Raw genomic sequence first — 14,940 nt, 5'->3', positions numbered from 1 at the left:
TTTGTAGCTCACTACCTATGATGTGACATCTCAAACAGCCTTGAGGCATGGGGAGGGGCTTGGACTTTCTTCTATTGAATGTACCTCCCCATGGGAGGCCTTGCCTTCTTATAGGAGGGAATTTGGGGTGGGTTGGGTGAGGGGAGGCTGAAGGGTGGGAGGAGGAAAGAGGGGGATCTTTTATTGATATGTAAAAAAAAATTCCACATTTTTCCAGAGAGAAAATGACAATCAAGTTTACCAAGATAGAGGCAATCCAAGCCCTTCCTCCAGTCTTGAGACCTAACCAGGCTCCCACAAGAAATGCACCAGTTCTTTCTGAGCACACTATGTTCCTTTAACTCACCACTGTCTTCTGGGTGTTACAGTAACTCCCAATGCTACCACCATGAAGACCAAAATCCCCATACAGCATTCCTTCACAAAGACTTGGAGTTACAGTCAAACCATATGCAAACCATGGCTTTGCATATCTAAAGTCAAGATCCTTACCCAGCTTCTGAAACAGTTTTCATCCTCATGATAGCCTCAATGTATTGCCTGAGCATCACTTTGATGTCCAATTTGCAAGTATTGTTTCAGCCTCCAGACAAATTTCTTTTTGTTAAGGTCCCCTCTTAATGAATTACAAAACCTAGACTCCCAAAATTATTTGTCTACTTTGCAATTGTCTCAAAATCACTTTCATTTCTTATAGAGAAGTTCTAAAATGTTGAGATAGAAACATTGCTTTCCAATTTCAAATTCCTTTCATTTCTATACTGTAATTTGTGGAATACTGTGATTGGTAGCTCTTCCTCAGTATGTGAGATATCAGGTCAGTTATCCGAGGGAATATAGTTTATAGAAGGGGAAACAGTGATGTCATTATTTGTGCAAAACTTTCATATGTAACATGATTGCTAATAAGCATTTAGGTTCTTATAGTGTAGTAAGCCTTTTAAATAAATTTAAAGTATACCAATGATGAATGAGTTGTGAAACTTTTTAATATATTACCAAGTTGTATGGGAGTGAAATGCATTTGACTCATGATCATGCAGCTTACATAACAACAAATGCATCTACAGTCAGATATGCAGCATATTTTACGGTTAACATTTGTGCCTAAAAGTCACATGTCTATAGGCAGAAGTTTCTGTTCTGCCAACAACTCTCAAGTACCCAGCAGCCACTTCCCAAATTACCACACAGAAGCTTATATTAATTATAACTGCTAGGCCATTAGCTCAGACTTACTACTAACTAGCTCTTATACTTAAATTAACCCATCATTCTTATCTATGTTTAGCCACGTTGCTTGGTACCTTTTCTCAGTTCCATATTCTTATCCTGCTTCCTCTGCTTCTGGCTGATGACACCTGACTCTGCCCTTCCTCTTCCCAGAATTCTCTTGGTCTGCTCACCTCGCCTATACTTCTTGCCTGGCTATTGGCTAATCAGTGTTTTATTAAAACAATTGACTGACAAATTTTTACAGTGCACAAGGGGATTATCCTACAGCATTTCCCCTTTTTGGTTTAATTAAAAAGGAAAGTTTTAGGCTTTTTTTAATTTAATTTTTTCTTTCCTTTTAGATACAAACCCCTGTTCCCCCTCCCTCCCCTTCTCCCACTGCACCCACCTCTCCTCATCCCAACCCTATTCCCTCCTCATAGGGGGTAAGGCCTTCCTTGGGTAGTCAAAACAGGCTGTCATGACATGTTGGGGATGGACCTAGCCCCTCTTACCTGTATCAAGGCTGAGTTAGGCAACATACCATAGGGAATGGGCTCTAAAAAGCCCGTTCATGTACCAGGGATAAGTCCTGGTCCCATTGCTAGGGGACCCACAAGTACATCAAGCCACACAGCTTTCACCCACATTCAGAGGGCCTAGTGCAACCCCATGCAGGCTCCCCAGTAGTTAGTCCAGTGTCCTTGAGCTCTCACTAGCCTGGGTCAGCTATCTCTGTGGATTTTTCCACCATGATCCTGACCTCCCTTGCCCCTATAATCCTTCCTCTCTCTCTTCAAATGAACGCCAGGATCTTGGCCAAGTGCTTCCTGTGGACCTCTGCATCTGCTTCCGTCAGTCAATGGATAAAGGTTCTATGATGACAATTAGGGTAGAAAACAATATGAGTGCAAGGGAAGGCTAGTTCAAGCACCTCTTCACCACTTCTACAAGACTTTGCTGGGGACAATCTTGTGAGTTCCTGGGGTTTTCCCTAGCTGCAGATTTCTCCCCATCCCCTTATTGGTATACTCTGTCAAGATATCTCTTTCATTATTCTCCCTCCCCAACTCTCCCCAAACTTGGCCATCTTGAGCCCTCATGTTCCCAGGCACCCCCCTTATTACCCCCTCCCAGTTGACCCAGGAGATCTTAACCCTTTCCCCTTCCTGGGTGATCCATGTGTGCCACTCTTAGGGTCCTTCTCTTTACCTAGCCTCTCTGAGGTTGTAGATTGTAGCCTGATTATCCTGTGCTTTTGGTCTAACTCCCTTACTAGTGAGTACATAACATGTTTGTCTTTCTGGGTCTGGGTTACCTCACTCAGGATGATTTTTTTCTGGTTACATCCATTTGCCTACCAATTTCATAATGACATTGTTTTTTTTATCACTGCATAATACACCATTGTGTAAATGTACCACATTTTCTTTTTCCATTCCTTATCCAGTCAAAGGACATGTAGGTTGTTTCCAGGTTCTGGATACTACAAATAATGCTGCTATGAACATAGTTAAGCAAATGTCCTTGTGGTGTGGTTGAGCATCTTTTGGGTATATGCCCAAGAGTGGTATTGCTGGTTATGAGGTAGATTGATTCCAAGTTTTCTGAGATACCACCATACTGATTTCCAGAGTGGCTGTACAAGGCTACATTCCCACCAACAGTGGAGGAGTATTCTCCCATTCTGCCCATCCTCTCCAACATAAGCTGTCATCAGCGTTTTTGATCTTAGCCATTCTGACAGGTATAAGATGGTATCTCAGAGTCATTTTGATTTGCAATTTTCTGATAACTAAGGATGTCAAACATTTCCTTAAATGTCTTTCAGCCATTTGAGATTCTTTTGTTGAGAAGTCTCTGTGTAGCTTTGAAGCCCATTTTAATCGGATTATTTGATATTTTGATGTTCTGTTTCCTGAGTTCTTTATATATTTTGGAGATTCAACCCTCTGTCAGATGCAGGTTTGGTGAAGATCTTTTCCCATTCTGTAGGCTGTCTATTTGTCTTATGACAGTGTTGTTCACCTTACAGAAGCTCTTCAGTTTCAGGAGGTCCCATTTATTAATTTTTGCCCTCAGTGTCTGTGCTACTGGTGTTATATTTAGGAAGTGGTTTCCTGTACCAATACATTCAAAGCTACTTCCCATTGTCTCTTCTATGCAGTTCAGTGTAACTGGGTTTATGTTGAGGTCTTTGAGCCATGTGGACTTGAGTTTTGTGCATAGCAATATATATGGATCTATTTGCACTCTTCTTCATGTATTTATCCAGTTATGTCAACACCATTTGTTGAAGATGCTTTCTTTTTTCCATTGTATAATTTTGGCTTCTTTGTCAAAAATCAGGTGTTCATAGGTGTTTGGATTAATGTCAGTGTCTTTGATTTGATTCTGTTAATCAATCTGTCTTTGTTTATGCCAGTACCAAGCTGTTTTTATTATTATAGATTTATAGTAGAGCTTGAAGTCGGGGATGGTGATGCCTCCAAAAATTCCTTTATTGTATAGAACTGTTTGGGCTATCCTGGGATTTTTGTTTTTCCATATGAAGTTGAGTATAGTTCTTTCCAGGTTTGTGAAGAATTGCATTGGAATTTTGATGGGTATTGCATTGAATCTGTAGATTGCTTTTGGTAAGATTGCCATTTTTACTATGTTGATCCTACCTATCTAAGAGCGTGGGAGATCTTTCCATTTTATGATATCTTCTCTAATTTTTTTCTTCAAAGACTTGAAGTTCTTGTCATACAGATCTTTCACTTGTTTGGTTAGAGTTACCCCAAGATATTTTATGTTATTTGTGGCTATTGTAAAAGGGTGATATTGCTCTAATTTCTTTATCAGCCCATTTATTATCTGTATTTAGGAAGGCTACTGATTTTTTGAGTTAATCTTGTATCCTGTGACATTACTGAAGGTGTTTATCAGCTGTAGGAGTTCCTTGGTAGAATTTTTTGGGTCTCATATAATCTGGAAATAATGAAAGTTTGACTTCTTCCTTTCCAATTTGTATCCCCTTATTCAAGGAAGGTTTTAACCTTAATAGTATTAAGTAAGTATTACAGTAACAATATCCAATCAAGTTTCATTTGACAAAATTTGAGAATATATTTAATTATCTATTTTATCTTGGTGTGTCTAAAGTACTTGTATCCAACTTATCTTTTATTATAACTAAAGAAAATTATAATTTTCTAGTCTTCATCTCTATCAGACTCCTGAAGGATATTATGTTACCTAATGACAGGGACATCAGACTGCCTGGACATTCACCCAAAGCTCCTCTGCAATGTTGGGGTTTCCATCTTCAGCTTTTAGGGCTAGCATATCTGACAGACTTTTCTATAAACCAGGAGATTCTGAAGGGCCTTCCTACCTTGTTCTGGCAAAGTTTGGCATTTCTTTCTTTTGTGTCCTGCTTGTCCATTGGATGGCATACTGTCAGCAGTCGAGGCAGGGGCACTTTCTTGCCTAGTGGCTTACTCTTGCCATAAATAAAGTAAACACTATAAGGAGTTTCTTTGTGTCCATTATCTTTTCTGAAGTAGATTGGTGCTGCCAGGAGCAGACATGTCTCATTGTCATAACAAATAATTTTATGTTATTAAATCATCTTAAATGCCTTATTCTGTAGATCTTTGAAGTGTTTGAAGATTGCTTATCTATCTGAAATATATCTCTGTATACCTTGAAAACATACCTAACATGGCTATAAGTTTGGAATTATAGATGACTATTAATCCATATTAAATTACATATTACATTTTTAAATGAGTTGTATAAACATAATATCATAGACAAGAGCAGAAATATAGTACAGTGTAACAAAATTAACTTTAAATTTGTGTCAATAAGGTAAAATCCATACTGATATAAAATATGTAAGATTAACAGTTGTTTTTTGGATTAAAGTAGATTTAATAATCTACCTTTTTATCCTATCATTTCTATATCATACATTTCTATATTATATCCCCTTTTCTTCTTTTAGAAAGAGATTGACTCTAACCAATAACAATTTGTAACCAACCACCTAAACAAAGTCAGGAATGTTTTAGGAATGTGGGCATAGTTTTTTAGGCTACTTCCTGATGATTGGGGGTGCTTTAATCTTATGGGGACCGTGAGAAAATTTAGGATTATGGTCAAGTCTTGACTGGAGTAGTCTGTGAGGCTGGATAATCTCAGCCAGCAGCCTTGAAGCCTTTCTGGATGCAGAACTGAGAGGACACTGCAACAGAGGCACCCTGGGACACTGGATCATCTGGGCCATCTGTTCGCATTGGAGATTTTTCAGGGGCTCTTCCTCAATCAAATCTGTTTTTTCTTAACACAGAATGAATCCATAATTTCTCATTTCTTGTGGAAATAAAAGCATAACCTTTTCTTCAAAGTAACATATCTTTTGACTTAAATTTTGAAGTCAAGGCACTTTCAAAATATATAGGTTAGTTTAATTCAGTAACATTTACAATCAAATATCTATCTTTTAGCAGCTGTGTCTCCTTCCTCAGCTGTCAAACAATTCAAAGACAACACAATAACATACAGTATCCAGACTCTCTGTGTATTTTCCGTCTTTATATGGCTTAACTTTTATATTACTTTTACTGTCTCTTTAAAGACTATTTTTTTAAAACTATTTATTTCTTTATATATCTACCTATACTTCTTTTCCTCTATCAAGCCTATGTATATTTTTATGTACCATAAACCATTTAGAGGTTTTTTCCATCTGAATCTATTTTATTTTGTACTGTAATCATTTTCTGACTATTGCTTTCAACTGCAGCAAGGCTAGGACCAAAGCGGCAGCCCCTGGCTGCTGGTGCCACCCAGCTCAGCTTCTCAACATGGCAGAGGTACCAACAAGTCATGCTTACCTTCCCAGTCTGGGAAGCAGTAATAAATAGCATGCCTGTGTTTTTAAGCCTGTGACTATGCTCTCAAGCCTGTAGGCAGTGGCTAGGAGAATCCTCTTTGTACTGCGTCCTATAGGAGAGTGCAGAAATCTGTCACACCACTTAGCTCATGGCAGCTGGCTCCCAGCTCCATCTTTCAGGCAGCTGTTGGGAGACACATATCTGTACTGCTGCTGGCATGAGACTGCGAGACCAAGAAGCCCACTGTGGCTCCATTTCTGTGAACTAAGAATCCTTTTCAAGCTTTATCAGGTCTATGTGGATCAATGCCTCACAGGGAGCACCAATTGTAGGCAAAAGTTTCTGTTACATCAACAATTTATAAATACCCAGCAGACACTTCCAAAATTACCACAGAGAAGCTTATATTAATTATAACTGCTCGGCCATTAGCTCAAGCTTATTACTAACTAGCTCTTACACTTAATCCATAATTTTTATCTTTGTTTAGCCACGTGACTTGGTACTTTTTCTCAGTTTGACATTCTCATCTTGCTTCCTCTGAGTCAGGCTGGTGACTCCTGACTCTCTCTGCCCTTCCTCTTCCCAGCATTCTCCTTATCTGCTAGCCTTGCCTGTACTTCCTGCCTGACTACTGGCCAATCATCATTTTATTAAACCAATTTGAGTGACAAATCTTTACAATGTACAAGAGCATTATCACGCAGCACATGTGCGCATGCATATGAACAAACACATTAGACATACACACAAACACACACACATATATCTACATATACATATATATGTAGATATATATGTATAGTATATTGTTTCCACTAATTCCTTGGAGCTGATAGTCAGTTATTCAGCACCAAAGCTGTGATTCACTAAGCCTATAGAAAGTACATCCAAGTCTTTGAAAATCATTAGCCTTGACTTTGCATGAACAGGAGGATGCTGAGCTTGGGGAAGCTAGACCCAAAGAGAGAAAGATGTTGCCTGGGAACACAGCCAGTATTTCCATCCAGAAAGATGCATGGCAAAGGGACAAACAATCCCTTTTCAGTCTTTACACATGACTTAAAAGGCCATCCATGGTATAAATGCTGAATTAGTAAACAAATTGGATCATAGTACAAATTTCCCCAAATTCTGGTCACTTCTCAAATGTGAAATACTTTCTGTAGATGAGAACTGATCTCTAACTAACACATTTGTTCTCCTTCCAGGCTTTGTGAGGTTTCTATCCCAAGTGCATCTGCAGGAGGGGGGAAATTGCATTGTAGAGCAATTGTGAATCCTGTCCATCACTTGTGTCGTCTCAGATAACTCTCTTCATCACCAGTGGTCACTGCTAAAGCAAGATCTAACAGCCCCTAGAGAAAGGACTGTGGTTTATGGAGACAAACTTTGAGGCACAGCTCATCACCTGTCCATGAAATATCTACTCAGCCTCACCAGGCACATTAAAGAAGAGAAATAAGAATCATAGTGAGGGGCATGTATGTGAGAGCTTTTACAAGGTCATTCTCAGAACCAGCAGGGGGCACTGTGGATCCATCAAGTCTCAAAGAAGTAAAGGACAGCAGAAACAAATAATGATGTGCACTTTGGAGATTTAACAGCCTCTGTGACTTCATTGCCAGTCTCATTACATTCAAAGACCATGTTTTAGTTAACATGTGAGATCTCCATGCTACAACACTGGAGAGGTTATTTGTTAAATAAAATTCATAGTGAGCCCACCAAGGTCCAGAATGGATTCCTGCTGCTGCTGGATAGGATATTAGTTCATGAAAGGCTTATCAGTAAAGATGAAGGATATTTGATCTTTAGGACCCTAAACAATATTTTGGGGAAAAGTGTCTCAGGAGTTTGCAGCTGATATAAAAGGTGTGCATATTTCTGTTGATCACTAGTGTGAAAAATAACAGCTGCCTCCAAAGCCCCAATGCCAGTGTCTAATGGGGGCAAGATGGTCAATGCAACTTTTGAGCATCACAAATATGGTTGACCCTAAGGAGGTTAAGATGATCCTTGAATCCTTAAAGTGTGGTCCAATTTAATAAACAAGAATGTGGTGACTAGATTCTCACTGGGATGAAAGAGCTCTATCTGCACAGGTGCCAAGATTAGGCAGGGAATGTATTTCTCTAGACAGGTATAGTACTTGAACCTCATCCTCCCATTGACTAACATAAAAAAGTCTATCTGTTCTGTCTCAAAAAGGATAAGGTCTTGATCTGAGAAATACCATTCCTCATGTTTACATACATAATACAGATTGTGATTGTAAATACAGAGACATCCACGCAAGCAAGTGTACCACATTATTCTTCATTTGTCCAAAATCCCTGAACACACAAGCTCTCACTGTGGACTGAAGTAGATCATCCTCCACCTGGTGACAGCAGCTATAAGTAAGTATATTCCTAGGAGAAGGCCTAATGGGGATCCAGAGACTGAAGTGATCATGGCATCCTTTCTATATGTGATGTCCATTCCTAGGTTCAGCTGCAGCAGTCTGGAGATGGGCTGAGGATTTCTGGAGATTCAGTAAAGTTTTCCTGCAAGGACTTTGCCTCAGATAGCTTCCTTGTGTCCTATATGAAGTGGGTGAGGCAGAACCTAGACCTGAGCTTGAAAAAATTGAATGAATACTCCCAAACATTGGCCAAAGAAACTAAGGGAAGAAGTTTCAGGACAGAGCCACACTAGATGCAGACCCAAGATCCAACACAGTGTACATGGAGCTTGGCTATCTATTACTGTGCAAAAATCACCGTCAAAGCACACATCTGAGGTGTGTCAGAAACCGTGAAGGAGCAGGAAGCTACTTGGAGTTGAAAGGACAGGAAAGAGTAACCTGAAGACTTTCTCAAAACTTGTGGTTAAGTACTGAGGAAAAGAACAACAGACTAAGGATTAATTCTATTACATGAAGAATTTTACTAGCCACACTGCATGCAAGATTCAGAGAGCAAGATTTTTAAATTAGGGAACTTGATACATTCTTTTGAAGATATAAATGTGAGCATGTGGCGACCATAACTGAGTCAATACTTTGGGGTAGAAATGTTTGATCACATTTCACATCAATGTCAAATTCTTAGATGACCAATGTTGCTGTTGAGTTTTTATTATCAAAATTTATTCATCAAATGAGTTCATATTTCTGAGCATTTAGGAATAGGTTTTGAAACTAAGCTGTGATCACTGATTCCACATTCATAGTCTTCCCCAGTCTCAATACCCTGCCCTGTAATCCCAGCCTGTTACAGAACAGTGAACACTGTGACACAAGACATTCTCCTCCAATATTTGGGATACATGAGTGTTACAGTCATCCTCAGTGCTTTGCCCAAGAGTGTTTAGTAGTTAGTGTTGCTGCTTCATGACATTTTCCCAGAGGAATGGGCTGCAGAGGTTGTCTATAACTTCCTGCAGAGGTAAGTTATAGAGTGGACCCTCCAGAGATGTCCAGAAACATCTCTAAACTGTATCTTCCTGCATCTTAGATATCTGACCACTGAGAAAACCATAGTGCATCAATCTGTGGGAGAATCAGAGTGAGGAGATGTGAGCCTGTTTCCAGACACAATCCTCCCCGTGGAAGGCCTCAGGAATTGTGCAAGTGGTGCTCAGGTCCTTAAGTGGTGTTTAGAAAAGTAAAACAGCACAGTTACAGAAGGAATTCCTGGCATTTATGATTATGAAAACAAAGCCAAGCCAGAGGAGAAGGGAAAATAATCCACAGACCAAAGAGAGAATGGGAAAAAAGATAGAAATCAATGTGTGATGTACTCAAGGAAAACTCCTGCTCACTTTCACATTAATGCACCAGAACTGCATATATGATAATTATTAATTCAGGAGAATAAGCCCATTGTATCTACCTATATTTTCACAGAGCCAAGAATTTTGTGATTGGATGACATTGTAAGAGGTGGATAGCTCTATGCTATTTAAGTAAGCATGCACTACTGTCCATTGCAACCTATGATAGACATCAGAATCTCATGTACTGAAATGTAGGTTTATAGACCTTACTCAACCCAACAGAGATTCTGTAATGCCAATACAGAACCATCCAGCACCCTGAATTATAGGAATAAGTGTTCCTCTATAATGAGAAGTGGGTGTTGCCCTGTGAACCAACAGTCCACAAGACATCATATCAATTTTGACCAGTGACAGAAGAGAAGACATGCACCAGACTGGTCCCAGCTTCTTTTATCCTGCAACATTAGGTGCATCTGATTCATGACCTTGTATTAGAGCAAATGTACATGAATAGCCTGAATTTATGTAGTATATTTTTGTTTTAATATTGTAGCAATACTTCAGATACTTAAACACACATGCACACATATCCCTGCATAGTGCTATTGGATTGTCCCATTCCTGGGAGCATATCCCAAATCCACCATTCTTCTATGAAAATTGTCAGCTTCTGAAAAGCTTAACTAACACATGCTCTGTTTAAGAATAAGAGGCCTCTGTACTTGGAATGATAGATGTGGAGAGATAGATCTGTGTAAGTACACATATCCTCCACCCAAGAGGATCCTTGTCAAGCAGATCTCCTCTTTCCCCTATTCCTTTAAATGTAAGTGAAGGCAGTGTGGAAAACAGATTGAGTCACAGTGCATATTTGATTCATTTCTACTTCCTTATTATGCAAGTGTATTTCTTGAAATTGTTAACTTTTCTGTGAGTACTACAGTGGTTTGTCCTCTTTCTCTCGACACCTTTATCTGGATGTCTCGGGAATTCATATGTGGATACATGGGAGGCTGTATCTGAGCTTCAGACTCATTATGGTTCTCTGATATCAGGTACTCTGCCCCAGGTGAAGTCTGAAGAAGGTAGTCAAGACTTTGTTCTCTCCTGTTGTCACCTTACTAAAAGTGGGAAATGCTAGAGCTGGATCCAACTGTCCCCAGGGAGGAGCCTGCCATTGAGAGGGGCATTGATGATAGTATAGAAACATCTTAACATCAATCTCTGATGTATCCAGTCAGCATCTTCAGATAAACAAGAGCCATTTCTCCCTGCAGATGCGCTCTGTGAGCACTGAAGTTTCAGGGATCTGTTACTGCTCCAGTGAGATAGTGCACCTTCAGTGCAAGCCATGACACACCAACCTGCAGGGGAGCTCATGACCAGCAGGGGGCACAATGGAGCCAAGAATACCCAGTAGAGAGATGAAAGTGGTATGAAGGGGACTCTATCCTCTGTGGTTTCCTTTCTTACTAGCTGACCTACACCTACTGTGATTGCCATGCGATGTTTCCATGTTCAAACACAGTAAAGATTATTTGTTAAATTCTTCACAGGTTTGTATTTTCTTGTTTATTTTATTCGGTTTTTATTTACTTTTTACAATTTTTTCAAAAATCTCATACAATTAATTCTCATTCTACTCCTTCCAAATCTTTCCTGTATCCTCTCCAACCCAACTCCACAGTCTGTCTTTCTCTCTGTAGGAAAAAAAAAAACAGACAAAAAAGCTTTTAAAAAAGAGATTGAAACCAAACAATACTAAAACAATAAATACTCAGACACAAGCATACACAAAATCCTAAAAACAAAACTCTGTGATATACAGGTAAAAGCCAAGTGATACAAAAAGTGCACATTGTGATATGAGAGAAAATATCTATAAAAATACCGTTGAGTTCATTTTGGTTTGTGAGAGCCTGTGAACTAGCTGAGCAGGTAAAGGTGTCTACTGGCAAGATTAGCAATATCAGTTTGATTGCTTTGACCCACATGATAGGATACAAGAACTGAATTCCATAAGTTGTCCTCTGAGGATCGCACAAACACCTCGGTGCATGTGTGCCCTGTTCTCACCACTAAAGATAGTATAACAATTTTAAAACTGTTGCATAGATGGAGAGAAACTCCTGAGCACCCATGCCAAGCTGAGGATCCATTGGCATTTGATGACTGATGAGGAAATATAATCAATTTGCTTTGGAAGGTTTCTGGAGGTTTCCTATGTACCAGAGAATGAACCCACTTATGTGTATATAGATAGCACTGATTGAACTCATTGCATTATGAGTTAATAAAATAAAAGAGGTCAGGAAGTTGGGAGAGAGTCTTATTGGAAAGTCCCAAGAGAAACCAGTGGGGCACAGTAGCTGTAGATACAATCATATTATATTTTATACATGGATTAAAATTTCAAAGAATATAAATTATGAAATGTAAAAATGACAATTTTACATGTGTTTAGAATTTTCATACACATGTATTTAGTACATTGCGTGTATTTCTGCCATAATCTCTATCCTTCATTTTCCTTCCCCTCCTACTTTACTTTTATTCTACTAGACAAGTTCACTTATACTTCATCATGTATTTGTATTCATAGTTGTACGTAAGTATGAAATATCTAAGAACTACTAATGAGAGTCTCATTTATTGTCTGTGTTTCTGAGATGGTCTGAACTAATACGTTTATCTCTAGTTGGATCCTATAACTTACGAAGTTCCATATTGATTGCAGATGAAAAACTTGTTTGTTGTTTATATGAACATGTCTTCTTGGTGAAATCTATTGACAGACACATAGTTAATTCCATAATGTAGTTATTTTGATGTTTTTGCAATATTCATTGTTGTGCAAATATTTCTGAAGTGTATTTACTTTGTGTCATTTGGGAGAGTTCTTTGGTATATAATCTGTTGGAAAGGCAAATATTAATTGCATATATTTGAAATGAGGTTGTAAATTTCAAACTTAGGAGTTTTTAAATTTCTTATCTCTACCATTATTATCACAACCAACATCTGCAAATTAATCTCATAACCTTGTCACAAAGTGGAGTATCTGCCTCAGGCCTGAAACGTAAATTGAGAACTTAGGTCCTGATGTTATTTCCTCAGCATCTTCACAGGGCTCAGGGAAGGAAAATATTATACATTTCCTCAGAGAGGATTATGACTTGGTCCTCATCATCCATCCTGCTGCCTGACCCAAGTGTTCTCTACCTCCTTCTCCAGCTAGACTAGGTCCTTATCTAAGAAGTACCCTGCTCATGAATATGCAAATTACATGAGTCTGTGGTAGTAAATACAGAGATGTCCGCACCCTAGACCAACATATGATCAGTGTCCTCTCCAGAGTTACTGAGCACACAGGTCCTCAGCATGGGATGGAGCTGGATCATCCTCTTCCTCCTGTCAGTAACTACAGGTAAGGGCTTTTCCAGTTCCAAACCTGAAGAAGGAACAGGGCCTGAAGTGACAATGACATCCACTCTGCCTTTCTTTCCACAGGTGTCCATTCCCAGGTCCAGCTGCAGCAGTCTGGTCCTGAGCTGGTGAAACCTGGGGCCTCTGTGAAGTTGTCCTGCAAGGCTTCTGGCTTCAACATCGTTGACACCTATATGAACTGGGTGAAGCAGAGGCCTGGTCAGGGCCTGGAGTGGATTGGAGGGATTGATCCTGAAAATGATGATACTGACTACAATCAGAAGTTCAAGGACAAGGCCACACTGACTGCAGACAAATCCTCCAACACAGCCTACATGGAACTCAGCAGTCTGACATCTGAGGACTCTGCGGTCTATTACTGTACAAGACACAGTGTTGCAACCACATCCTGAGTGTGTCAGAAATCCTGGAGGACCAGAAAGCTGCCCTGGGACTGAGATGACAGAGGTGTTTAGCCTGGGGACTTGCTCAGAAATAATCATTCTTAGTGTTCCTGTGTCTGTTATATCATACTCTTATAGGGTCTTTGTCAACTTTTCAAAAGGACTGTTGGGAATAAAGTGATGCTGATTCAGGAGGCCAATAGAGTATACTGTAGGCAGAAGTTTCTTGGTCCTGCCTGGCCCTGTGGTCCAGACGAATCTTTCCCATCCGCGGTCCCACAGCTGCTTATAAAATAATCACTTAGCGGCTTAATATTAATTACAAACTGTATGGCCTATGGCTCAAGTTTCTTCTTATGTAGTTCTTATAATTTAAATCAATCTATTTCTATTAATCTATGTATCGCCACATGTTTAGGGTGGCTTTACCTGTGTCCCACCCATTACATGTTGCTCCTTGGACAGCCAGCTGGTGTCTCCCTGGACTCTACCCTTCTTTGTCTCATCTTCCGTTTGAATGAACCGCCTAACTTTATCCTGCTCTGCTATGGAACAAAGCAGCTTTATTTATTATCCAATGGGAGCCACACACATTCACAGCATACAGAAAGATATCCCACAGCAGTACACCATACTTTGACCAGTTGTTTACCAGTGACCACTTTCACTGACATGATTCTTTTTTAATAAAGCAAAATAGGACAAGCTGTGGCAACACATTATGGTACAAATATCTCTTAAATCTAAGGGACTGGAACTGTTGCTGGAGTGGCTGGGAATAAGCTATAATATGAGTTAGGTCAGTAAAAGAGAAATTAACAGATTTAATGTGCACAAAAAAGCCCCTTTTATAGTCCAATTTTGTTTGACTAAATCAAGCAAAGGCAGTTTGTTGGAAGGGATCCCCATAGATTTTGGGGTAGATGCTTTAATCTCTGCTATGAAATTCAATTTTATATATTTTCTTATTGGTACATCTGATCATGAATTGCTTTTGACAGTAGTAATCGAATCTCTTATTGTTTTAGGGTTAGGGATGGAGCTGACTGTCATGTTGTGGGGTCCCCAGGGTATGGAGTCTGCTACTTTGACAACAAGCTGGGCTCCTGCTCAGATACCACTGGGAAAAGGGCAGTGGGATTCCAAGCTGGGAATGTAGAGACCTGATCCTGTCATCAGCAGCCCTGGTGCTCATTTCTCTGTTTCCTGAAATTGGATTCTCTTTGTCACCACCGTCCACATAG

The 14,940-nt window shown here is 39.6% G+C and overlaps 1 gene segment (V, D, J or C); it reads left to right on the top strand.

Annotated features, from left to right (window-relative positions):
* The first annotated feature begins 13,241 nt into the window (after positions 1–13,241).
* LOC131923974 (Ig heavy chain V region 3-like) lies at positions 13,242–14,940 on the top strand. The segment is given in 3 exon segments: positions 13,242–13,293; positions 13,377–13,685; positions 14,795–14,940. Coding segments are annotated over 3 exon segments (501 nt in total).

This window comes from Peromyscus eremicus, chromosome 14, assembly GCF_949786415.1.
Source record: "Peromyscus eremicus chromosome 14, PerEre_H2_v1, whole genome shotgun sequence".
Lineage (NCBI taxonomy): Eukaryota > Metazoa > Chordata > Mammalia > Rodentia > Cricetidae > Peromyscus > Peromyscus eremicus.
This window is presented reverse-complemented; position numbering and strand designations above follow the sequence as displayed.